The 27,448-nt window shown below is 39.2% G+C and overlaps 1 protein-coding gene across 3 annotated transcripts; it reads right to left on the reverse strand.

Annotated features, from left to right (window-relative positions):
* Positions 1-4,275: 4,275 nt before the first annotated feature.
* Positions 4,276-25,686, reverse strand: SMARCE1 (SWI/SNF related BAF chromatin remodeling complex subunit E1). 3 transcript variants are annotated; one of them, XM_027094819.1, is made up of 11 exons: positions 25,238-25,675; positions 23,186-23,237; positions 22,965-23,008; positions 19,922-20,026; positions 14,732-14,812; positions 12,984-13,115; positions 12,550-12,721; positions 9,183-9,355; positions 8,566-8,667; positions 7,699-7,909; positions 4,276-5,523 (listed from the first exon to the last, which is right to left on the reverse strand). In XM_027094819.1, the coding sequence occupies exons 2-11, from the start codon at positions 23,190-23,192 to the stop codon at positions 5,315-5,317; spliced, it is 1,236 nt and encodes a 411-aa protein (XP_026950620.1). In that variant the 5' UTR covers positions 23,193-23,237; positions 25,238-25,675; the 3' UTR covers positions 4,276-5,314. The 3 variants fall into 3 exon arrangements, with proteins under 3 accessions (XP_026950620.1, XP_026950622.1, XP_026950621.1); XM_027094821.1 differs by lacking the exon at positions 7,699-7,909 and having other exon boundaries at positions 25,238-25,686; XM_027094820.1 differs by lacking the exons at positions 22,965-23,008; positions 23,186-23,237; positions 25,238-25,675 and adding an exon at positions 15,284-15,347 and having other exon boundaries at positions 4,396-5,523.
* Positions 25,687-27,448: the final 1,762 nt, after the last annotated feature.

A 27,448-nucleotide genomic window follows, 5' to 3' on the forward strand; every position in this document is an offset into this window, starting at 1 on the left:
TCATACAAAAGTATGAAAACCGCATGGGCATATATAGTAAGTGCTCAACAAATGTTGGCTTTTATTATTATTAGGTGATCATGGGATTGACTTTCACTAATTTGCTCTTGAGTTATAAGCTGCTGTTGACCCAGGCATAGTTTCTAAGAAGACCAAGTTCCTGACACTCCAGGGAATATAAGGGAAATACAGCTTCCCTTTAGTGCAGTCCACCCCAAAGAGTTTTACCCAGACTACTATGTGGGGTCCTTCAGCTGATTTTAGATGGTGTGCAGCCCTTTTAAATGATGTTCTTTAAAATACTATGTATTTAAAAATAAACATAACTGGTAAAATATCTATGTTTAAATATGTTTTTATGACAAAAGACAATGGTTTTGCATTTATGCTGATATAAAGTTTCCTTTTAAAGTAAATTATTAAAGTAGAATAAGTAAGTTGATTCAAAGAAAGCTGTTAAGTAATCATAGTACAGGTGGTACCCAGAAATGGTAAAAATTGTGGCGGTGGTATGCAAATGATTGCGCCTTGAGAAGTGCTGTGTGATGAACCGAATCTGCCTGCTCCCCATTTTGCTACATATGAAAATATTAACACTCATTTTATAGGGTTTGCATATATCACACAGTTATAAAACTTTCGTATTGTATAAGACCATGAGATCATCACAGAACCACCTTCCTTTTTATAGTTAGGTGGATTCTGAGGTCTAGAGATGCTGTGCGCCTTGATTAAGTGCAGCATGTTCTGGAGGAATTGGGATTTCACCCTGTTAGAGAAAACATTCATGCTTTCCGGTGGTCTAGACCTCAAGAGTAGGAAAGGGGTAGTCCTTTACCCCCAGTCTATCAAGAGAGACACTGGAAGAGAGAAATTGTGTTCTATGGCAGGATCTCAAGGGGCAGCTGTCTTGAAATACTCAGAGGTATTTTTGTATAACTGAATCGCTGAGTTGTCCGCCTGAAACTAACACGATATTTACTAACACTAAATCAACTATACTTCAATAAAAAATAAATTTAAAAAAACCAAAAAGGGAAATAAGAACAAAAAAGAAATCAATCTATCAACATGAATAGACACCTAAAACAGTGTTATCACATGCATTCACTTCATTTTTTTTCTTTTTTTTTGCAGATTTATTTTCTCTTTGCTTCAGAGTATTCATTGAAACCATTGCTACCTCTCAAACACAGCTGTCCACAGAAGTGTTGCTAATCATTTGAAAAGACTCAGGAAAAAAATGTCATAAGTCATCTAGACTCAACTATCTTAAGAAATCCATAGGAGCATATGCTTATTCAGTTATTTAGGGAGAAAAAAAAAGAAATATTCAGAGGTCTTTCATTTGGAAGAGGATTCTATTTATTCTATTTGACTTCAAGGTGTAGAAGCAGAACCAGAAGGGTGAGATCACGGAAAGACAGATTTTAGCTGAATGAGAGGAAATACTTTTCGTTAATTCTAGGAGTGAGCTGTCTTAAGAGAGGATGGGCTCCCCAAGACTAGAGGTGTTAATTTTAGGTGACAACCCTAGGGGATATGGGGAAGGAAATGCTCTTATCCAAGGGCTGATGGGTACATGAGGTGGCTGACCCAAGGTCCTTGCCACTTCTGAATGTCAAGGACTCTGAGGTGGCCTTTCCTGCCTTTCAAATGGCTCATTATAGGGGGCCATTATCTGCAGTTACGGTCTCAGTTCTATGTAAAAAGCAATCAGGGCTTCCCTGGTGGCGCAGTGGTTGAGTCCGCCTGCCGATGCAGGGGACACGGGTTCGTGCCCCGGTCCGGGAAGATCCCACATGCTGCGGAGCGGCTGGGCCCGTGAGCCATGGCCGCTGAGCCTGCGTGTCCGGAGCCTGTGCTCCACAGAGGCCCGCGTACCGCAAAAAAAAAAAAAGGCAATCAAATCTTTTGGGAACTTCCCTCCCACCCCCCCATATAACACTCTTGAATACATGCAAAACAATTATATATTTTTGGTGCTAAATGGCAAAACATGTGAACATAAGCCAGCTATCTTAACTGTTTACTGGGATATATTTTTAAAATCAGGCTGTTAAATACTTGATAGTTTAGGATTTGCATGTTAATCAGGGTTTTGTTTAACAATAATCAGTAATTTTTAGAGAAGTGTATCGACCAATCTGCAAAGTCCAAAGTTCCATCATTTCACACTCAGAAAACTGCTATTAAGAGCTTATAACTTGGACTATAATAAAATGCAGAATTATTAGGTTGAACCAGGTGAAATTGTCATCTTGTAGATAAAAAACTTACATAGGCAATTTCATATAGTTAACCTACTACTAAGATGTTTAGAAACAGTTCTATGATTACTAAGACTTGTAGACATTTTCGACTAAACCTAGAATTTCCCCTACCATATTGATCAAAGAAACATTATCACCACAAGCCAGATGATAATCCAGTACGATTTCTTCTAAAAAGCCTCCGCGTTCCTTTCAGCTCGATATTGCCCAGTGGATGTTTCATTTGTAAAGACGCTAAGCCCTCTAATGTGCGAATCATTAAGAAGGCAGTTGTTGCTCTTCCAGCAAGGTTTGCCTAGCAGTGCAAAACAGCCGGATAAACTCCTGCCCTTGTTGAAACCAGGCGGGGAGACCGTGTGTGGTAGTGCTTGGGGGTTGGAGGGCAATGATTTCTGAAGGGAGGATTTAACGCAGTATAATCCCAGCTTCATTGCCTGTTCACGTGAGAAAACACAGCTTCAATTTAACTGCAGGCAACAGGAGTTTCACACTGTCAGCACCAACTGTTTAAAACCCCAAACTAGTCTCTAAGTAGGAAGCATCAAAACTAAAAATTTGGAGGGATTTAAACCCCGGATTCTCTTTCAAATATAGTGAATCGAGTATCACATCCTTTCCATAGGACGTTCATCCTCTCATGTTAAAATGAGCTTGCTCTGACTTTTCCCGAAAGCTCTGCTTTACAAATACAAAATTTTTATGTACTGTAGGCGAGCCACATAAAAGACATGCTTGTTGACAAATGGGGAAAGATATGACACTTGAAAATTCTGTAAGAAAACTGGGGGACTGTCGGGGATTCCCCTCTCTTCCGTTCGTTGTTAAAAATTAATAAAAATGTAAGCCCTCAAACTTTACGCATTCATACTCAAAACAAATGCATTAAAAGTCATGGCTATGTGGAGAAGTAAGGGGACTGAAAGTAGTTCAATCTATTTTACGGTTGAAACAGGCTCAGAGAGTTTAAGTGACACGCCCAATGCCTACAGGGGATGTGGAAAACAAAGACCTTGACTATATGCCACATTCTCAAAGAAACTAGGGAACAACTCAAACATTGGTGGTTTCTGTTATCACTCTGACAAGAAGGTATTTTAATTCACTTTTCCCACCCTGAGTTAAAGGCTGCCAAATCCCATCTTAAGTTTCGATCCGTTGCTGTAGCATCGTACGGGCAGGCTTGGTCTAGATATCCTTGTTTTCCCTGTGCCATCTCCAGCTCAGCAAAAGAACCACTTCTCAGCAAAAGAACCACTTCCATCCTCTTAAGAGACTTCAGTACCAGGGTAATAATGTGACATCTTGATCTGGTACTGTTTTCCACCCATATTAACAACTGCTCTACCCAGTTTTGACAAGTTACTGAAAAGGATATCCAGTTTGTTGGGGATGAGCTGGCTGAAGTTCTTAGCCCTATGACGCCCTACACCCGGAACTGATAAATTAGTTTTTGATTCAGAAAGAAACATTCCATGTGTTAAGAAAAACAGGTATCAAGGGGTGTTTCCGCCCAATTTTGTCTCCTTTCCTCCTCTCTCTCAGGAGGCCCAACAGAGTGGAGTCACAGTCACTGCGTGCCGTGAGCTCAGTAGCAGTGAATTCACTATAAATTAAGTTTTGTCCATATAGAGAAGTTATCTACATGTAAGCACAGGGCTTACCTTTATTCACTTGGCCATATATTTTTTTTCAATGTAAAAAAAGTTTCTCATGTGTATGTAGAAACTTATCACTTTACTTTTGGAATCAAAGACTGTATGTGACATGACTATAATATGAGGAAACTAATTTTCACAAGTGTCTTGTACATATGAACTTACTACTTACAGCAGTTCACATAGTTGGGTGAGACGGGGCCTTATCTCAAGAGGCAAATTCATAACAGTTGTGAGAGGCCACTCCCTACTGTCACTACATTACAATAATGAAGTTACAAGCTTGTGTTGCATAAACATATTTAGTGCATTAAAAACACTGAGACTCTTTTTTCCATTTTTTTTTATTACATTTGGACCTTTAAGAAACATATACCACCAGTTATACCACTATTCAGTAAAAATCTATTCTAGTTTTTGGAATGCATGTGTCACAAACTATCTTGCTTCTGGTCTCTAAGACTTTACTAAGAGTTTATCAAAAAGGTAGGCTCTGATCTATGGGATCCTGAGCCTTGAGGTTTTAAATGTTTTGATTATTGTAAAACAATTTCCAGTGGATGAACTTAATTCCCAGCTGTTTTTCTTCTAGAATGGGCTAATCATTTTGAAGTTACTTCCTCCATTGCAAGAATATTCAATTCCTTCAGCTTTGTGATCTATTCTGTCTTTGGAAAACTTGGTAAAAAAGTAATTTTCCCCCGCTGTACAATAGGGATGAATTCACCAGAACATATCCAATATTAATTATAACAAAAGGCAGTATAGATAAATGTATACGTGTCATGTTCACTTTAATGACTATTTCATAAGCCAGTAACTATGAAGACTATTTCTGGATCAATACAATCCAAGTGTTGGCTGTAGGTACACAAAACACCTTAACACAACTCTTGGTATCTGACATTGATTCAAAATAAAAAAAGGGTAAGTGAACTCACACAACTATGTTTTCAAGAAGCTACTCTCTGTGGAAGCAAACAGGAAAGGGGCCCTTCAGGAAGCTGTTGATGGGCACTGGGAAGGTTTAAAGCTATGGCTTTGGGAAGCACCCAAGTGAGCTGTAGGAAGGCATTTGTAAGAGTAGATTCTGCAGCATCAAAGGATACTTCTCTAAAAGAGGTGGGCATTTTCTCAATTAATTTAAATTCTGCGGCTTTCAACAGTTGAGGGCTAGAAACAAGATCCAAAGAAAAGAATCATCTTCTTCCCGCTTAAGAAAGGTGACTGTGCCATTCAGCTCATGATGCTAAATGGTCCAAAAGCCTTTGGTGGTATGATATGGACAAGATAAAAATTAATACACAAACCACATAACACCATTAAAACTCGAAAAACATTTTTTCATTTAAAAAAGTATTTAGAACACATAAAACAAGGCAACATTTATTCTTTTTTCCCGTCTTCTGGTACGGGGTCTGTTGGTGCTTCCTCCACAGTTGCACTGTTGCTCTCTGAGCCAGTGTTACTATCACTGGTCCCTTCCTCTGCCAGACTGTCCACCCCCTCCTGCCCGCTCTCCTTGTCCTCAGGAGTAGACGTGCCTTCTTCACCATTCTGTTGGCTTTCCGTCGTTTCTTCAAGGTGTGTCTCCTCTGTAATCACACATTTGTCACTGTTAGTTCCAATACAGAAATTCCCTCTTCTAATTATGCTGACAGTCCAGAGCTGCAGCATCCGATGATAAGGCAGCCACTCACCACATATGGCTACTAAGCACTTGATATGAGCAAGTGTGACCGAGGAAAGAACTTTTAGCATGTTTAGAACAATTTGGGATTTGGAAACAATCTACTTTTTAACTGTAAATTTTGAAATCTAAATACAGATCAAGTATTTCTGCTGAAAATTTAGCTTCCAAATTTTGATGTGCTCTAAGTCTAAAAATACACACCGGATTTTGAAGACTTATTAAAATTAATTTCACTTAAAAGATTTCATTGGGCTTCCCTGGTGGCGTAGTGGTTGAGAGTCCGCCTGCCGATGCAGGGGACACAGGTTCGTGCCCCGGTTCGGGAAGATCCCACGTGCCGTGGAGTGGCTGGGCCCGTGAGCCATGGCCGCTGGGCCTGCGCGTCCGGAGCCTGTGCTCCGCAACGGGAGAGGCCACAACAGTGAGAGGCCCGCGTACCGCAAAAAAAAAAGATTTCATTAAAAAAATGTCAGTAGTAGAAAATTTATAATTACACAGTGACTTATATTTCATTTCTATTGGACAGTGCTCTTGTGAAGTGCTTGGATTTAATGAGTGAGAAAGCAGGTATGGAAATGGTATAAGGCTGATATTTAAAGTACTTTGTTACAAGTCACGCTGGGCTGTTTTCTGTTATTGCTCTAATAGTCTTCAGAACAATCTTCTTCAGTTCTTTTTCTTCAGCTAGAAGGATGAAATCTGAGTAAAGACCTAGGCATGCTCTATTCATAGATGACAAAACAGAGGCAAGGCTGAGTATTCTAGCTGCAAAATGAGCCAAAGAACCATGCTCTAATTCTCAAGCTCTTGTTTTAACCACAAAATGTGTTCACGCTCCAAATCTGTTAAGATAAAAAACATGTTCACACAAAACAGAGAAAGGTTCAGATAATAAAACTTAAAATCTGACTATCTGAAATGTTAATCTGCTGAATCACTCTGTAGAAATATCTGGTAAAGATACTATATTCTACTTAATGTTTTCCAGATGTCAAATCAGAAGTTGTCGGTTGAGCACCAAGTATGACTATGGTCCCTCTCACTTCTTGTAATGATGGTCCAGGGAGCCTTTGATTGTGTCTCCCATACTTTCAGCTCAGTTCTGTTTATTACACAGTGCACTGCGCAGGGTCAAAACAGTGCCAGAAAGTAGAGTGATCTCAAAATTTCAAGCAATAATCGATTTAATCAGTACTTCATGTAAGCTGTGTTATTGTTTGCCTTGAGGAATGCTTTTAATCAGGAAAATCAGTAGAACAGAAGTATGAATTGTTCCAGGATGGGGTCAACAAATGCTTTCTACAAAGGCTAGATAGTAAATATTTCAGGTTTTGTGGGCCAGGCAGTCTCAGTTGCAACTACTCAACTATACTGTTGTAGCCCCAAAGCAGCCACAAACAATACGTAAATAAACGGTTCCAACAAAACTTTATTTACAAAAGCAGGTGGCAGGCAGGATTTGGCCTGCAGGTTTTATTTGCCTAACTCCGTTCTAGGACACCAGAGACGACACTGATCTTAAGAGCAATGACCACATCTTGTTTAAACAATTTTAGCAATAAACGTTAAAATACTGAGTGCCAATATCATGTCAAGTGCAGTAATGATGATTTTATGTACATTTATCCTTGGGAACTCACTCTCAGAGGCAGGAGCTAGAATACTTGCAAATGAGGAAACTGATATTAAGTAACTTACCCAAAGTCACAGCGCTAGCAAATTGTGAAGCAGTGTTAGACCCAGATCTGTCTGACTCCCGGGCCAGCATCCTTAACCATTAAACCATTATACTTTATATTCCCAGGAAATGACATGACTCAATCTGGGCAAACAACCAAGACCTCACACAGCAAGACTAAAGACAACACACCACTGCTGTTTTGTACCAATACCAACATTTTTAGTGGACTCTACTGTAAGAGATTAAGATTTTGAAAGAAATGGGTAGTATATGGAGAATAATTCAAGAGGCAAGATCAACAGAGTGACTTCTGAAAAGCACTGAGAAAGGAAAAGCAGAACTAAAGACAGCTGTAAAAACCCTCGACATTTACTTCAGTATCAACTGAAAGGTTACCTGTCTCCATCGGAATGCTCTCGTCTTCTTTCTTTTCTTCGGTCTTATTAGCTGCTGGCTCCTCCTCAGGAACAATACTGCTCTGGCTGCGCTCAGCTTGCTCTGCTGCCTCTTTCTCCCTTTCCTCCTGCCTTTTGCGAGCCTGTTCCTCGGCCTGTGCAATTTCAGCTGCAATTTTTTCCATATCCACTTCTACTTTCAAACCACACAACTAGCAGTCAGAAAACAGAACCCAAAAAACTCTCTTAGTAATGTTCTTTTCTTACAATCTCTGAACCAGAGAAATTGTTTTAAAAGTGGGTTTTCTTGGCTAAGAACTATATACATATATATGGCAGAAAAAAACATGGTTCCACGTCCTCTCTGAAGCCCTTGGGTCTACAGGAAAGTTGCCCTAGCACGCCACATAACATCAAGTATTACAGAACAGCTGGTGAGACAATGCTGAAAGTTCTGGATTATACTCAAAGCTTCCATTTTATATTTCAGGCGGCCAAACACTAGATTTACTTGTTTTCATACAAAGTGCAAACTGTAAACTACAGCTAATGGAGACATTTGATGAATAAACTGCAATGAAATGAAAATAATTCACAACTGCATGAGAGTTTAAATTAAAACCTCAGAGGGTTCTAGGGTCTAAGGCCTAGTACATATGTGTGTACTATATGATATTTCAAACCTATTGCAACTCTACCAGAAAATGGAAATTATTTCATAAAGCAAAGACCTTGCCAGTTATAGCAAAGTTAACCCTGTTTCAAAGTGAACAACGTTCCATGAAATCACTATTTTGGAAAAAAGAAAGAGGAAAAAAAAAGTAACAGACACAGTGAAAAAAGTATAGTTAACACATTAAATTTATACCCTTTTAAGTTCATTGTTAAATGAATCTGTGCTTTCCAGGAATTTCCTCTTCTTTTCTTGGTGTCGCTCCTCTATTTGAAGAAGTTCAGCTTCTAGTTTTCGCTGTAAAACATAAGGTCAGGTTTTGTTACTACTGAATTATTTTCTCTAAAGCAAACGTCAAACACAGAAAATGTCTCATTTTTTTTAATGGTCCACACGTTCTCATAGTGTGATAAATGTTTTGAATTTTTAATTTATTTATTACATAATGTAGCTAGCTAAGATTTTTAAAATGTAAAATGCAGCATAGAGGGAACGACTGATTAATAAGTATATGTTGGAGAATACTGTTTCAGGCCTCAGCGATTTTTCGGAAAAGAAATATTTAGTACATCAGTAAGAGCTGACAGGATGTCTCAAAATTCTTAATGGGTATGCTTTCTGTCAAAAGGCTCTACGTTACAGGTTTAATGACAAACTTATTAAATCTCTGGGAAAGGTCTACTCCCTCCAGCCTCTTCCCTGAATCAGGAACAGGTCAGACTGAACATAAATATTTAACAGGCACACTGATGCATGGTATAGGATCAGGTCACCTGGCACCTGGGGCATAATAAAATGCTTTGTGACTCTACCTGATGAACCATTAAGGACTGGACCTGTCGTTTGAGGACCTGCATTCTAGCTGTTGTGACAACAGACCGAACGTCTGGCACCACACTCTCACTAAGGATTTCACTGATGAGGCGGTGATTTCTCTGGAAACGGGCGGTAGCTGTGTGCTTCATTGAAAAGCCATCATCATAATCTGGAATAAACAAAAGGATCTGGAAATTAGGTCACCAACTACCATCATCAGGAGAGCGCAACAGCGTTCACACTTAGTTGCCAAGGAGCCACGGCCCTCGCTGGTCTAACAAAATCTAAAATAAATCTTTAAGTTATGATGTGCATCTGGGAAGATGTGGCTGAAACGCAAATGAAATACAACCATGTGTCTCTGGCCTGGAAATCAACGTGAAGGCTGCACTGACAGCAAAACAGATTTTGCCAAATGTCTCACTTTTGGGGTAGTAATTTAAGGCTTTTACAACTGATGATACACAGGAACTGGGTGGTGTCTTTGTCACTGTAGCACTTTAAAGTAAGGAAAATGCCCACTGCAGAGAAAACATTATCTCTAGCAATATTCAGTTTCCCAGATGGGCATATATATTTTATAAGATTAAAATACCACTAAAGCCTTAAAAACGTTTAATTCTAAATTTCACTTTTAATTTTTATCAATTTACACACATATACATTTGTTGTCAGTGTATGAAGGTATATTACATGCTGTTTTCATCCACTCAAGTGCATATACATATAGTATGGATCTGCTTTACAAGCTTATTCTTAATAGCTATTACCTTTGCTCTATCACTACCAGTTTTTGACGTATCTGCTAACAACCTGTGCTATTATTTACTTAATAGTTTTATTTAAATCAACTTAAAAAAAAAAAAGAGCTTCCTCTTAAGCAATACACATTAAAACAAAAGTTCCTCTCTGAACCACCTAACCATCTTAGTGTGCCGTCAGAGGTGGGGGACCACAGTTTAGGAAACTGCTACAAAGGGTCAAATTGCGCTGCTATGTCAGTTTGGCACGTCCCTTAATTTGGGTGCTTAAGTAGTTCCTAAAACTCTTATTACCAGAAACACCACCGCTACGAACTGTTGTGCAAATTGCTTTTTGTTTCAAGTAATTTCTTCAGGATATACACTTCTGAAATTAAAATTACTGGAATAAAAAAAACTGTGACCTTTTTACTTCTTTTTTTTTTTTAAAGAAGATGTTGGGGGTAGGAGTTTATTTATTTATTTATTTTTGCTGTGCCGGGTCTTCGTTTCTGTGCGAGGGCTTTCTCTAGTTGTGGCAAGCAGGGGCCACTCTTCATCATGGTGTGCGGGCTTCTCACTATTGCGGCCTCTCTTGTTGCGGAGCACAGGCTCCAGATGCGCAGGCTCAGTAGCTGTGGCTCACGGGCCCAGCCACTCCGTGGCATGTGGGATCCTCCCAGACCAGGGCTCGAACCCGTGTCCCCTGCATTAGCAGGCAGACTCTCAACCACTGTGCCACCAGGGAAGTCCTCTTTTCACTTCTTAAGGGAGAGTTTTTCATATTCACACTTAAGACTATATACATTTGTGCTAGGTTATCCATCTAGGTTACCTTTCTTTTTCTTCTTTCATGTATATGTCCCCAGTGTTGACCACTGTACTGGTAGGGGAAATAAAGTCTTAAAAATCTGGGCCTGTCTTTCTTTGCACTTTAGTTGTCTGATTTTTTTTCTTTTTTGGAGGGGGGGGTAGGTTTATATTTTCTAATTCACCAGGTATTTATCTCATGAATATTCTCTTTCTAAAATGTCAGTTAAAAAAGACTTCACTGTCTTGTGTGGATATCTACGTATGTTTTGTAGGCCTTGTAGGTCTTCTTTGTTAAAGTGAGCAGCTGTTGTACTCGTGGATGTGCTGCCTTTCTCTTGGTTTTATGTACATTTCCACCTCCCAAGTCTTCCTCTTTCTACTCAGTTCTGAGGGATAAGGTCCAAGGTCTAAAGTCATTCTTATCCTTAACTATTACCATCCTTTCTTATTAGCAACTCTAATATCCTATTTTAAACTTAAAAAACATAATGGGCAGAAGTCTGAGAAACAGAGAAAAGGACTCTCTTTGAAGACTGTTCCTAAGTGAAGCTCTTTCAGTCCTTCTCAGTGTTCCTGCTGTTACCTTCCACCTGTGAAAACTTCAACTGATTTCTACTTACGTCTTCTATGTTGCTAGCCTTTGTTTCCAATTATTACTGACCCCCATCCTTCCAATTATTTGTAGACTGGATCTTCTATTTTTTTTAGTTCTGTATATTTTCTTGCACTAATTATCCAATTTGAGCAACTAAAGTTTGCTTACACTACTGTGTCTTTAACACTGATGATTCTGCTTAACATGCTATATTGTTTCCATTCCCTATTCTGTTTTCTATATTTATTATTATATTTTGTATTTATGAGAATATTTGTCAATATCCCAGTCCTTTCTTTTAAAAACTCATTTTTGCTTTTCTCTCCTTTTAAGTATATCAGTTTATTCATGTCTTTAGGTGGTATTATTGCTTCCTTTATTAAAGGTCTCTTCTTCAAGGTCTTACAAGCCTTTTCTTTGTTACTACTACTTCTTTAAAATGGGATCTTAAATTATTTTCTAGATGCTTTTGTTGCTTGTAGCTAGAGCTTCCAACCTTTACCACATCACAGCAGTACACGAAGAAAATATTTGTACAGCATGCTTGCTGTGTGGATGAGTATACTCACAGCTGGAGGTGGCTAGCTCTGAAGCTCCTTGCAGCTTCAGACCCTGCATGGCTACAGAGAACCAACCAGAGGTACAAAAGCACACCTGCAAACTCTTCGTGGAATGCCAACTAGGAAGCTCTGCTCTGTGGCGTGCGTGTGTATAAAGTCTGTAGGTGCGCACCCTCCTAAGTGTCATCATGAGTTGTATTTATAAATTCTAGCTGGATTTCTGAATTAACTAGAAAAGAAAGTTCATAATGCCTCTTCCCACTCATTAACTTTCTCCCTTAAGAGCCTTTAACTCAGCCAATTTAGGGAACCAATAAGAAAGTAGAATATAACTTGAAGGCATTTAACTTTTTAAAAGCAGTTGAGGTAAAATTCTGATTGTAACTAAAAAACCCTCCATGCATTCTGAGTACAAAGGTTTTGATAAACGACAGGTAGCTTTTGCTATCTTCTACACTAAAAAGGGTGTTTCTTTATCTTTGGGAAGTTCACATACAAATATTAATCAAAATAATTATTCCAAATATTGAAATGGCACTTAAATTATGCTTTGTTTCCATTTAGAATAGGAAATAAAACTTGAGATTTCTCATATTTTAATTCTAAGAAAAACCATAATTTTTTTTTTTTTTTTTTTTTTTTTTTTTTTTTTTACCATCTGGATCTTCAGCAGGCTGAATGCTCATGTAAGGTTCTCCTTTCTCCATGCGAGACTGTCTCTGTCGACTTTCTTCCTCTAAAGCAGCTTCTGCACGACTTTTTGCATTTATGTAAGCAAGGTACGCGGGGGAATTATGATAGGCCTTCATAGATTCATTGTACTCTATCTGAAAGTCAAATGTTTTCAGTTTTAGAATTGACATTTTGCAGGTTACAATGAATACTTATATTACCTCATTTGAATATCAAAAGACATGATAATGATCTCCTTTTTACAGACAAGGGATCTGAAGTCTTAGAGAAATTAAGTGACTTGACCCAGGCAGACAATGACTCAGTTGTCTGATTAGATCTTATATTTCTTTTATAAATGATAAGGCAAGTGTTCATGAATTTTCTATTGTACCCATCCCTACAGTCCCATTCTACCTTTTCTGCTTCGTATTCGTTTAAATATTCTTGTTTTTCTTCATCAGTGAGATCTCGCCACATGCCACCAATAATCTTGCCAATCTCCCACAACTTTAGGTCAGGGTTGGAAGCCTTTACTTGGTCCCAGACCTTGAAAAGGACAAACAGTTGAGATTTCAGTATTGATGCCTAAAAATAAAGACCTTTAAAAATACTTTTTAATATAGAAACCTTCAATCATCAACAAAGGCAGAGGCAATAGTGTCAAATCCCCGTGTTCTCTTCAGCCTGCTGCAGTAATTATCAAGTCCTCTGTCAGGTTACTTTAAGGCAGATCTCGGATATCTCCAATCACTGCAGACACTTACGATGAGCTAACTCAATAACATAGTCTTATGTCTTTCTAAAAATTCACGGGAGTTTAGAAGGAATGTGGTTACTCTGCATAATACAATACACCATATTGTCAAATATATGTATAATAATTCTGACCAAAAATTTTAAAATTTCTAAATAGTGGTGAAAATCAATAAATGCTCTTGTGTTTAATAAAGATACCAGTTATACTTGCTATTTTAAGAGTAATGGAGGTTCATACCATATGACCCAGCAATCCCTCTACTGGGCATATACCCTGAGAAAACCATAATTCAAAGAGTCATGTACCACAATGTTCATTGCAGCACTATTTACAACAGCCAGGACATGGAAGCAACTTAAGTGCCCATCGACAGATGAATGGATAAAGAAGATGTGGCACATATATACAATGGAATATTACTCAGCCATAAAAAGAAACGAAACTCAGTTATTTGTAGTGAGGTGGATGGACCTAGAGTCTGTCATACAGAGTGATGTAAGTCAGAAAGAGAAAAACAAATACCATATGCTAGCACATATATATGGAATCTTAAAAAAAAAGGTTCTCATGAACCTAGGGGCAGGGGAAGAATAAAGACGCACACATAGAGAATGGACTTGGGGAAGGGTAAGGGTAAGCTGGGACGAAGTGAGAGAGTAGCACTGAATATATACACTACCAAATGTAAAACAGATAGCTAGTGGGAAGCAGCAGCAGCATAGCACAGGGAGATCAGCTTGATGCTTTGTGACCACGTAGAGGGGTGGGATAGGGAGGGGGGGAGGGAGATGCAAAAGGGAGGGGATATGGGGATATATGTATGCATATAGCTGATTCACTTTGTTATACAGCAGAAACTAACACAACACTGTAAAGCAATTATACTCCAATAAAGATGTTAAAAAAAACAAAAAACAAAAACAAAAAAAGAGTAATGGAGGTTCATCACCAAAAAAAAAAAAAGAGGAAAAATTCAAGGAAGTATGAAGAAAATAAAAATTACCATAAGCTTATTGTTTAGAGATAACCATTGTCTTCTAGGCTTTTTTAAAATTCAAACCAGCGTGTATTTGCTATTATTTTTATAAAAATAAGATACTAGTACATGTAGTCTTGCATTCCTTTTTTCACTAAACATTTTTTTTATGTCATTAAATATTCTCCAAAAGACTACATAAGTAACACTGGCTACATAACTTTGCTTTAAGTATTTTAACTGTTTATTTAATCATGTTCTTGTTGGATTTTAGTTCTGGAATTTAGAACTAATTTCTTTCAAAACTGCAATTCTGTATCTTTTCCTCTGACTATGCACAAAAAAGCTGGCTAAGCCAATCTGAAACCTGACATAAAGCCAAGAGCAAGAACGGCAGTCCTCACTCTCTTCTGGCCCCTGAGCACCTACCTTTCTGCTGTACCGCATGTAGGGCATCAGCGGCTTATCTGGTGGCTTTGGGGGTTTTGGAATCGTAATACCAGAGGATGCCTAGGAAAGAGTTAAATACATTCATTACTCAACTGCAAGAAGTTCACCAGCAAACTGAAAAGAGAGTCCCTTAAAAAATGCTAATGCGTCTTTCTTCTACTCGTCCATGGATACAAGATTCTTATATTTTCTCCAATGAAAATAGCTATCACTGCAAATTCAGAAATGTTCACATCAGAAGAAAATAGAGAAAACGACTTCAGGCACATAATTTTTTAATACGTTACTTAGCAGTTTATTGCCACTGCTTTGACAACCTGGCTGTAAGAACAAATAAAATATTATACAATAATTCATACATCGAAAATATATGGTTATATATCAGATGTCCCACGTTTAGGACATTACCTGGCACCCTTTTATTTTACTTAATTTACCATTACACATACAGTCAACACTTGATTACCTCACCGGAAGCTGAACCCGTTCAGCACTTACCACACCTCATACTGCCTACAGGGGACTACTTACTATTTGCACCATTTCAGGAACACACCTCCACATGAACAACCGCCACCACCGCAAACCCTATTTCCTAGGTTCAAAAATGGAAAACGGAAAAACCCTTCTTAGCTCCTTTATTATGACTAGAGATTTTACTTTTCTGAAGGTTCTATGCCCATATCTAGTGTCTTGTTTTATAAAGGAGATCAGGAAGTGTGAACTGAAGTCATGCCTTTTTTTATTCCTAATCACAGTGGAGGAGTGAACAAGTTTACCAGGAACAGAGAAATGGCAGAAACAGGGCCTGATTAAGTTACTTTGAGACCTTATATCAAGAAACTCCATTTAATTTTTTTAAAACGCTGGTTTTGTGGGGAAGACACAGAAAGAAAGGGAAAGGAAAACAGAAGAAAAGGAGGCGAGGAGACTGAAAAATAGTTTTAAAAAGGTAAAGAAGAAAGTGGGTGAGAGACAGAAAAAAGGGAAAGAAAGAGGAGAGATCAGCTCTTTCTAAAAGCCAAATCTAGGCAAGATAACAGATAGCTCCCAGTGGGCACCCCACACATCTCCAACGAGCGAGCGCTGCTGCTGAACCTACTCTCATCTCTACACGCATGGCTGCATTTGATCAAGGACCCAGAATCAAATCACGGCTGAATCACATTTGTTTCTCCCAAATTTCTGGGAGACTCCTGATCCTGATCCTCCTTCCCAGGCTCGGGGGAAGAAGAGCTGGCTTCACTCTAATGACCAAAAGACAGGAATCAGCAAATTCTTGCAAGAAAACTAAGGTGCCATTTTGTTTCCTTGCCCTGATGTTGCTGTTGTGGTAAAACCGGAGGGAAACCCCTCCATTCTGGGCTGAGACCCCAATCAACCTTATTTTTCATGCAAGGGCTCCGGGAATAGTGTGTTGGTACCTGCTTCCACCACTTTCCAACAATACTTCTTCTTCCTGTGAGGAGCGTCTCCCTCCCTCCCTCCATACTTGTCCATTAACTCTGCTTCCTCTCTGCTTCTTCACACATGAACTTATCAGAACGTATTTCTCCTCTGAAGCAGTTATTTCCCTTCTTTCCACTCCTCCCACGTATTCTTAGCACACCTCATACTGATGCTCATGTAGACAGACTCTGCTTTTAGCCAGCAGTGGGCAACGGGGTGAAGTGAGCCATGGGGGATGGAAACTGTCAACAGTGGTGGTATGAACAGCCACTAGGAGATCTGTCTCAGGGCTGTAGGAGTTCTCTGGGGGAGGGGGGGATTTCTACAAAGCTAACCCTATGTCATGAATTCAGAGCAAGTAACACATAAAAGTCTGATTCTTCATAAAGTTATTAGAAAGCACTTCCAATTTATATCCAACACAAACCTTCAGAATTCCATGAAGTAGGTTACAAATAAAGTTGGAATTGTGCCAATAATTGAAGTTGGTAGACCTCTGTTAACAATTTTTTAAAAAAGAGGTAAAGAATTCTAAAATGTTTATGCTTTAATATGTGAAATTAAAACACTTTAAAAACAAATTACAGTAATATTTGCTCTTCGATATTTTTCAAAGAACTGTATTTTATAACAATGAATTTGCTTATTTCTCTTCTTTTCTCCCAAAGGAACATGTTGAGGTGGTATTTTCATTACACTGACCAATTTACAAATACAAGGAAAGCAAAACCAAACCCAAAACAATAACAACATAGTTAAATTCTAGCTGGTTTTCAGGATATTAAAGGTTTATATCACTAAACACCCCTAATTTATTAACCATCTCAAACAGATATCTTTCTACAATTTCTCAAACATTATTCTTTAAAAAAGAAAAAAGAAGCAGTCTGCACTGAACACAATTATAATCACTGCTTTGCTATAATCTTCTAGTTTGAGGTATGAAACCTGCTGGCCCCTTTATTAAATGGCCTGGTGGTTATGCTTTTGGAGGGCATGTCTCCTTTTTTAGTGGTTTCTTTCCTTGCTGCTATCAGGAAACCTACCTCTAGCAGCAACTGTCCCTCTTTCCAACTGGCAATGAGTTTGGAGAAAACTAATTATGCTTGTTAAAACTGTGCTTACAATAGAGTAAGGTCCTGGGAACCTCCTATGAATAAAGCCCATGATTTTGTGCAATTCTGGCTACTCAGAGATTTTTGTTGTTTCTTCCCATTTTTCAGCTGTTTCTCTGGTAGGATCTTATCTAAGGTTTTCTTCTGGGATGGAATTTCCATTAAAGCACAGAAATGAGCTACTTTTAACATTTGGTCTTGATCTGTCTTCACACCTGTACTTGAGAATGTTAATCATCATCTGATGAAGAACTGACCAGAAGTGAATTCCATCTCATAGCTACCATATGTTGAAACCAAAAGGTTTCAACTTGCTATATATAAAATGTTTATTGTCTGAAAACCATTCGAGTGTACTGGAGTCATCGGGAAAACCCGATGTTCTGTGGACGCTACAAGAAGCTATTCACAGGGTGTCACCGAATCATTCCTTCAAATCGATGACTTAAGGCGATTTGCAGGCAGTAATACCAAAGAGGAGGCCCCCACCCCCAAAAAAAACACATAGGTGAGGTCATCTTAAAGTAACACTTTTATAAAGGTCAAAATCAGATCTACTGAGTCCTAACAGAGCTTAAATTATACATATATAGTAGTATAAAACTTTAGGCATAACTAATTTTCATAGAGAATGATTCAATGACCTGAGAGGTCACTAGAAGTTGAAGGGGCTGGGATTAGCACAGGCTAAAAGCCTCCACATTTTCTAGGCTCTTCAAGTTAAGTCTACAGAGCACTTTGATTACACTTCATTCTGGTGTTGAGAGAACAAATAATACAAAGAAAACCACCATAAAGAACCAGAAGATCAATGTTTCCATGCTCAACAGCCCTCCCATACTAATCTACCCTGAAGCTAGTGCCTACCCCCAAATACTGGGTTCTAACACCTGAAAGAAAGAATGGGGAGAAACAGATAACTTGCTGAGGCCCCGAGACAGCAACTGCACTTTCCTATTCCTAGTAAGTCTCCATTGAATGATCTCACTTTGTTAACAAAGAATCCCACAGATACATCCAAGTTAAGAACAAAATGCTTACAGAAACTGAAATACAAATGATTCTAATATTACAGTTACCACCATTTCTTTTCCATTAACATAGATAATCAAGAGCTGACTGTATAGAGCTATTAAAATGTAATCATTCTTTTGTTTACTGCCCATGAATAATTTTCTGTATTAACATGAATGGTCCAAAATCGATTCTACTCCTCATTTAAATTAAAATATTCTTTACCATTTGATAACTTTGTGACCCGTTACACTTGTGAAACACATTCAGGCCAGGGAAAAACAAGTACCGATGCACATAAAAACTGTATGCATTGTGAAATGCATACATACACACACTTTGTCAGAATTCTTTTCAGATACCATGAAATATGCATGGCACATAAAACTTGATATGCTTATGAGGTACAAATTATGCAGAAACAATGAAAAATTTAGACAAACGAAACCTATCAAGCTAAGCAATATGCTTACCAAGATAGACAAACAGTTTGATAGGTACAAGCTTTCTGCTCTAGCCTGACTACAGGGTGAGAGGGCTTTTTGGAAGTCACAATAATTGAATTACTTATGAATACAGCAAACAAAAACCAGGTATTAAAAAGTTTACAGCCATTCTGGGTTGTATAAATTCTCACCAATACCACACTCCAATGTATGTAGGTATTTGGCTTTTGGATTTATTATTTATTTTTGGTAAAACATTTTTACAGTTGTTTCTTTGGTACCTAAACTTCCTTAAAAGGACTTTAAGATGACTGTAAAATAAAAAGCCTTCCAACGGGAGGAACAATTCTCAGAGCTTTCTGACATGTTCTTCCCAGTTTATAATCCTCAAATTTGGCTTGAACAGAATTCTCCAATTCTTTCTTTAAAAAAATAAATAAATACAAATAAATAAATAAAATAAAATAGAAAGTCTGAATTACATCATCCAATTTTGGTATCTTAGGCTGATCATTTAAGTGAAACATCCTAAGTTTCAGAAATTATATCCTTTATCCTATGGATTATAAACACACTTCTAGCTGTAGATATCTATAGTCTGATAATTCAAATTAATTTCATTCAACTTTTGTTCTGCAATTCGTTGAAGTGACATTAAAATCTTTTTAGAGAGAAATGAATCTCAGTTAGGTCAACTGTTAAATCCAAAAGACAAATAATTATGTGCAGCAGTTCAAACTGGTAGGGCAGCTAGGCCTGTAAACCCAGCCTTTATTAAGAAACTAAGGTCTTGAGCCTAATGCCAATTACCTTAAATGAAAGATACTCTTCATCTCAAAAAGGGCATCTTAACCATAGGAAATTCTAGGTTTGTCTACATATAGTATTAGCATTAAGTGCCCAAGGCTTTATCTCTACCAACCACCAAACAGAATAAATTCTTTTCTTCTATATACATATCCAGATCTCACTATTTTTTCATTTTTCAGTGTAAGATTGTACAATGAATATTTAAAATAGTCTAAAAGCCAGGTTAAATTTTTTTTTTTAAATGGCTGTGCTGATGATTCAAAGGACCTAACTCTGAAGGCATTTCTGGTCAATTCCAGTTGTTTGCTGGATGCTGTAATAGTTGATTCTCCTACCGTGACCCGGCTGTTGGTGCCCGGGTTCCCTCCCAGCCTGTAGTTGTTGTAGGCGAGATGACTGTATGGATTGTATCCCACAAACCCTGGTGTGCTGGGCATTTGCTGATGGAAACAAATGAGACAAAAACACGAATGAGAAATGAGCTCAAACGAGGAAAACACAGAAATGAAAAATGATCTGCATATGGCATGCAAAAGCAACCTGATTTTAAACAAGCAATGATGTGTTGTAACTGTTCTTTTTCTTTCAGTGAAAACCAGTCTGTGTTTTTTTTTTTTTTTTCCCTCTCTTTCTGTCTCTTTGCAGGGGCCAGTGGTGTTCATGTGAGTGTGAATATGTGTGCTTGTTTTTCGGGATAAGCAATGCACTGAAGTGTCTCAAACATTCAGGGTTACTTTATGGTCAATAGTATGAAATAACAACTTAGCGATATATGTCTGAGATAGGAAAGCTTGAAATGTGATAAGTTAGGAGTCTGAGAACACTTTACATGCAAAACAAAACATGATTTATTTGACAGTTATGTGAATGCCGCCAATGTATTATCTACCAAAAACAAAAACAAGAAATGAATCACTTTCAAAGACAGCTTTAAATCATTTTATATAGTGTGAGAAATAAGAAGAGATTCAAATCAGGAAGTCAGAAGTTGTCAATAGAAAAGAACATATGTGGGATTCAATGGATGTCACATACATGATTTCAAAACAAAGACTTGTAAGAAATGCATGGATTTCATTCTGAGGGTACTGTCTGATCTTTTTAACCCATTCTTTTATAGGCTTTCTCTTCCATCTCTTCTTTGATCCATCTTCCACAGGTCAATCATGAACAATTTCTGCATTTAGTTTTAATGTGAACTACTTTTCTAGTAGACAGACTTGAACTTTCTTTTCTCATCTAGTTTCCTGACAGCCCTAGCTCTTTCAAACCACAACTGCTCGTTGGAGCAACAGAATTCTTGGCTTTTGTAAATTATGTGTTGATGTGATCACAAATGGGCTCTTATATAGCAGTGCCCTTCGTGATTAATAAAATGACATCCAATGTTCATGAGAATCAAGGTATGATGCATAAAAAGGATGTAGCAAAGAGAGACCAAAAGTAAGGTATTTTACCTAATGAACCTCAATCAAAACAAGTGACAGTAATTTCATTTTAACATGCAATTGACAATACCAATGCTGAATTGTATAATAAACTTAACACATCCCAACTAAACTGTAGCTATTATAAACACAATTTTCTAAAACATGCCACTGCACACATCCTTAGTGTCCAAAAGAAAGACAGTCAAGCAGATAATACATTTGATATTCTTTAGAAGAAAACTACTGATCAATTTCTAGCCTATGTAGTTATAGAAGACGCAAATCAAGCATACATAAGTAGGCAAAACACAGATGAAGTATCAAAGGCACAAAAGAAGTTTATATTACTTGGAGTGGTACATTTGGGTGGTAGTGGTGGGTGGAGCTGGTGATGGTGGTGGCAGAAGAAATGGAAAAAAAAGAAAGGAGGATAACTCATTTAATATCCATTCTGTTGGATGTCCTAACCCCTAGTCTTCCGTAGTTTATGTGTAAATGTGAAATTATAATGGTACAGAAGTATGACTAAAGAAAGGTAAAAATATCCCTTTCTACATTTAAGAAGTCATAGGGTTAGTTTCTGAGCTATTTTTATTATCTCAAAAAATCAAGTCTGTTTTCAAGATATTATATGCTGTCAGAGGCAGTATTTGCGTCAAAAAGACACCTTCAAAGTTGCATAAGCAATGATAATCACTATTCAACATTATGAGGCAGTAGTGTAAGAAAATAAGGGAACTAAAAAAAAAATCGAAACTGAAATACTACAATTATACCGTTTCCAAAAATGAAGTACATGGTTAGCTCTTTGAGGTCAGGAATCTCAATTGTTCAACTCCACCTGTATAGCCATTAGCAGAGTGCCAAGGAGATGGTCATAAGAAATGTTCTTTGATTTAAGAAAAGAGACAAACCAAACACAGGACTTTAAGATCTACCAGAAGTAACTTTAGAAACTGTATGTTATATAAATTGAGCTGAGAAGATGTGATACAGTATCTCTTTTTTAAAAGCATCTTACTATGGAAAAATAAATTGTTGATAAACATAACTAAAACATACATCTGAGGGTTAGTAAATAAAACTAGTTTATCTAGTGGAGAAAACAAAAATTACACAAGGACCTAATTAGTAAACTAGCCAGAAATTTAGGGGTAGGGAGTATGGAAGGAGGGCTAACAGCTTTAAAGAACTTCTTTTGTAGGATATGGTCAATGTTAAGTGTTTTGTTTTTGTTTTTAAATAAAAAAACAACAAGAAGTCCATTTCAGCAAGGCCTGAATGGTTACTGTTAAAACTGTTTTGTGGACTGGACAATTATTTTACATGCTGACCAAGCTGGGCCAGAGCTTGCTGGGTGAAAAAAATTAGTTCACGACTATCATTTAGGCACTTTGAAACATATCAATTCTCAGTCCAATAAAGCATTACTTATGGAGTAAAGTGAAATGGCAGGATCTGACCCATAGATAATGAAATCCTTACTTGAACAGCTTGAAAATAAAGATTTACAATAAGCTATTATAGAACTGGAAGCTTTATTGTTTGATTTAACATGAAAATTATATACAGACAAGGACAGAAAAATGTAACCAGTTGAAGGTCAGGCTTAAAAATAATAAATGCCAGAACGAGCATTCATTTCATATTAACTTTCAAGACTCTTAATAGAGATTAACAAGAAAGAAATGTTAAACTTGTCACTTATTCCCAATTAAAAAAAGAACTGAGCATAGGAGGTTGGCATTTCAGTAGTATGTTTCTTTAAATGTTGGGGTTGGTTCAAGGTAAGATGCAGAGTTATTTTATTTAGTAGGAAGTGCTGTTTTTTTAGCTGAATTTTTCATCCTGTTGCTGTGATGACTGAGTGACTGTCACTGGAAGACATCTGGGTTTTTGTATCAAGGCCAGACTTGGCTATTACATTAACAAGAAAATTAAAACTTACTGTTGCAGGAGCTGGGGTGGGAGGTGGGGCATAAGATGGTCTTTCTGTTTGAAAGAAAATAAATAACTTCTTGTAAACAACTGAGATATAATACTATGCAACAAAACTACCAATGGTCCTGTTTTGAAGAAAAAAAAAATGAGAGTATTTTGGAATTCCCATTTGCTAGGGCATTAGTCTCTTATTAATATAGATTGATAAATATAAAAAATGAAACTTACTTGACATTTTGGAAGATTAAGTTCTCAGTTCCTTAAGAATGAATCTGAGACACTAAAATAAAAAAAAGAAAAATAAAGAAAAATAATCAAAACTCAGCAAGCATAAGAGAATGTTTTCCTAAAGAATAGGGTAATTTAATTGGTATTTCTTAGTAAAATTACATTGTCTTCTAGTAATCCAGCCTTTTTAATATTTTACTAGTTCTTTAGGTCATTTGGTTGATCAGAATTAAATGACTAAAACAAATTACTGGGGATATTAAAAAGTAAAATTAGACATGTACTTGCAAGTTTTTTTGTTTTTGATACTGAGCCACCTCTTGCATGGAAAACGTTTTGCTGATGCCATGTAAACATTTAATCAGACTGATAAAAATACAGTGACAATAGAATGTAATGTATTGTCAGGGCCTACCTCAACAAGGCCTGCCAGATACTGACAGTTCCCTGATCAGCCGCAGCTCGGCCTTCCTTTTAGGATAACAACTTCTACTAAAATGGAGCACCATTTTATTCCTGGAGGCAGTGCAAAAGGTAACTGGTGTGACAATGAACTTTACATTCTCTTATAGTGGTAAACAGCTTTATAACTGCTGGGAATAAATTTTGAGAGTCTACCTGAAAAACTCTTATTACCCTTCTCAGCCCATTTCAAAATATATCTCCTCAATGGAGCTTTCTTGACAAATGACCTGTGCGGAATTAATTCCTTCCTCATCTGTACTCCTATCCAATTTACACAGATCTATGCTATCGTATTATACCTGTTAATGTGGGTATATAGTGTGCTGCTTAGAAACAGGGACCATTTAATTTATGATTGTAGTCCCTGTACCTAGCTCTTCTTTTTTTCTAGCTCAATTCTTACTAACTTTTGTCCTAGTATTACTAGCTCACCACATGACCATACACAGGTGAGCGTGTTCCTTACCTCAATATACATCACACACTGCGTATATAAAGAGACAAACATTCATTTTTAGAAATAAGGCAAATTAACTTTTATGACTATTGGAGTCCTTTCATCCAACAGTATGCGAAACACACATGATGTTTTTTGCTTCTGTTTTGCATTTTAAGGGAATTCCTGGAGCATTATGAATAAGAGGCCTGGTGCAGAACGAAATCGTTTATTTTCTCAATGGCCCAACCTGGGTCTCTCCCTCTCTCCTTAAGGAACAGGCAAGAAACCAGAGTCTGGCGCAGATTTCCTTCCTGCTCAAGTTCAGGTAGGCTGTCAACATCCACTAGGCCTTGCTGGGGGCAGCCCTGACAATAAGTGTCACGAGCTCCCTGATATGTCACACTTTATTGCTAATACTTTAAAATTCCTGATCGCCTCTGCTATACTATAAATTCCAAGAGCGACCTTACGCATTTGTCCACCACCGGATGCATGCCCGGTGCCTGGCACAAAATCCTAAAGTATCTGTTGACTACCTTATACGGGACAGGCTTACTACTCACACCATCTGGTTTAACAGTCACAACGACCAACGAGATGTGTACTGCTATTCCCATTTTACAGAGAAAAAAGGGAGTCTCGGCGAGGGTAAGTAACTTGTCTAAAGACACACAGCCAGGAAGTGCCAGAGTTGGGTTTCAAACCCAGGTCACACTGTTTCCGAGCTTTCGCTCTTCACTCTGAGCCACACCACGAGTCCTCAGGTCACTGCCTGAACCGAGGGGAAACCACCTTTCCGGGGGTGAGGGACCACGGGCTTGGCTTGCCCCAAGGGCTTCCTCTGAGGTCGTTTCCTTTAGGTTTGTGTGAAGGATGCACTTTCCCAGCGACTCTACTAAAGAGGAGTATGCAGAGGTGCTCTGACCAATTCCGCGGGGTTAGTGGAAGGGGCACATCTGGCCGCCCCGGAGGAGCCCCAGATGGCACCCTCGCTCCGCTAGGCCTCAGAGGCCGCAACTGGCCCCCGGCTCTGGCGCCGCGGCCAAGCCTGAACCCCAGCAACCCCCGGGGACTCGGGGTCGGGCCAAGCCGGGACCCCACGCCTCGCCACCCTCCCGACCCAGTCGAGCCCAGTCGGAAACACTCACCCGCGGGCAGAAAAAACGCCCGCAGCTCCGGCCTCGCTTCCCTTTGTCCCGCGCACGCCCCGCCCCTCGCGTCCGGAGCTTCCGCGCTCGCACTTTCAACACTCTTCTTAATTCCTTTCAAGGCTCCAACCGACTCTCTCAAGAAAAATAAGTCTTCTAGTGGGGACGCGGTGGTGCTTAGTACAATCAAGGATTTTTTCAGGCCCCATACGTTTCTCAGAACTCCCCGAATTTGGGTAATTTGCCAGCCGGGCGCCGATTCGTCACGGCGGAGAGAGCGGAGGTGGCCCGACCGCTAGGTAGGCCCAAACCCCGCGGCCGTTGAGGAGCGGGAGCAGCGACGGGTGACGCGGCGGGAGGTGCGAGGCTGCGCCGAGGGGAGGTGGGAGCGCGGCCTCAGCTTCCCCGCGCGGGGCCGGAAGGCAGCGGGAAGCGCGCCGGCAGCTAGCCCCGGAACCACTGTGGCCGCGAGGCCCGCGCGCCACTCCGGCCGGACTCAGGCCGAGCACGTCCCCGCCTCCGAGGGTGTTTTTTTTTCTTTCTTTCCTTCCGGTCTTTTTCTTTACTCTTTCCCTGGGACCTGGAGTGTGTACTTCAGTAAGCCGAGGATGCAGGCGCGGAGCGCGCGGTTCGCAGTTTCTGCCCTCCCGCGCGCCTCCCAGGGCTTCCTGCCTTAGCGGCCGGGCAGGAGCCTTGGCGAAAGCAGCACGGACCTTTCCAGTTTTCCCAAGCGCGAGGCTAGGGTAACTGCCACAGGTTTCTGAGCCAAGGGCCGGAGATGTTAATCTCCTTGCCCCAGGTTGTGTGCTCTTGCAACATCGGGCAAGGGTCTCTGTCCCGGCGCGCCTTGGCTCACTCGGTTCTCTCCACCGGGAACGACTGTCCTTCACTTTTCAGCTTAAACTCATCTGTCCTTCCGGATCCAGCTCAAATTGTTTGTGATGCCCACCTGGAACTTTCCCCTTCCCCCCCCCCCCCCACCTTTAATCCTTCCTCTGAACTCCCAAGATTCTTTGATAACTTTATTATGGTCTTTACCTGATATCGGACTGTTTGTCATTTTCAATGCAATATGAGAGCCACTAAAGCAAAGGTTCAGTCATCTGCATTGGTCATCTTCGTATCGCCCGTGCCCAGTAAGGGCTTGACCCGTTGTTAGATGCTCAATAAATGTGTATTGAGGCAGGTTCTGGTCTAGTCCAGGGCTCTTTCCACTGAATCAAGACTACGTTCGTTTACTAGATAGTAGCTTTTCCTTGGATATATAAACACCTGACCGATGTGGGACACTGTGGAGCGAGAAGGATCTGAAGTTACTTGATGAAAACAGTGTTGACATTTAGGGTGACTGATTGAATTCTCCGGCTGCCATTAGCCATCATCCTGGGTGTGCCAGCAGGAGCTAGGGCATCTCTAGAAGTCAGCAAAGCTGTCCAGCTGAACCCACTGTCCAGTTCTTACACCTCCAATATTTTTATACTCATGATTAGAGATTAGTGAAGTTGAAGAGCATGTTAAAGGGAAAGACTAAAAAGGAGGTCATCAAAGCATAATGGGGGGCCTGAGTGGTGCTTGAGATAATGTATACGAAATTGCTTTTTAAAAATATATAGGCATCAGGGAATTCCCTGGCGGTCCAGTGGTTAGGACTCCGTGCTTCCACTGCAGGGGGCCCGGGTTCATCCCTGGTCGGGGAACTAAGATCCTGCAAGCCACGTAGAGGAGCAAAAAAAAAAAAAAAAAGGCATGTATATATATATATATATATATATATATATATATATATATGCATCAGAGATACAGATTAATGTAAGATACACAAATGCCTCAGCAGGGAAGCCCAGAACCTACTTTCTCTGGCTTTCATGGTGGGGGTCTGGGCAAGTGCGGTGCTGGGGCAGGTGCTGGGTTGTGTCATCTCTAGGCAGTCTTCTGCAGAAAAGCTGCAGGTGCCGGGTGTTAGGAACAAAGCACACTGTAGTGCGAACAGAGTGGCACAAAAATGATGGTAAAGGAAAGGAGGGGATCTCGGAGGAGTAGTGACATTGATACACTTTCTCACCTCCTGGTCTCTACTCAGATGTCGGCACCTTCTCAGTAGGTTTTTCCTGACCTATTTAAAACTGCATCGCATTCCCCAACCTCCATTCATGGTTTGTACTTTGTTTTTTTCTACAGTATTTATCACCACCTAACATCCTCTATTTGTTA

Source organism: Aethalodelphis obliquidens, unplaced genomic scaffold (genome assembly GCF_003676395.1).
Source record: "Aethalodelphis obliquidens isolate GAN/ISIS:26980383/991018 unplaced genomic scaffold, ASM367639v1 scaffold89, whole genome shotgun sequence".
Taxonomy (NCBI): Eukaryota; Metazoa; Chordata; class Mammalia; order Artiodactyla; family Delphinidae; genus Aethalodelphis; species Aethalodelphis obliquidens.

Bases quoted from the DNA above. Each gene is read 5' to 3' on its own strand.
- SMARCE1 (XM_027094819.1), bottom strand. The intron at 20,027-22,964 runs GTAAGTTTTAAT...TGTTTCCATCAG, and splicing joins CCACCCCAGCTCCTGCAACA to CAAATGCCCAGCACACCAGG. The intron at 12,722-12,983 runs GTAGAATGGGAC...TTTGACTTTCAG, and splicing joins ACGAATACGAAGCAGAAAAG to ATAGAGTACAATGAATCTAT.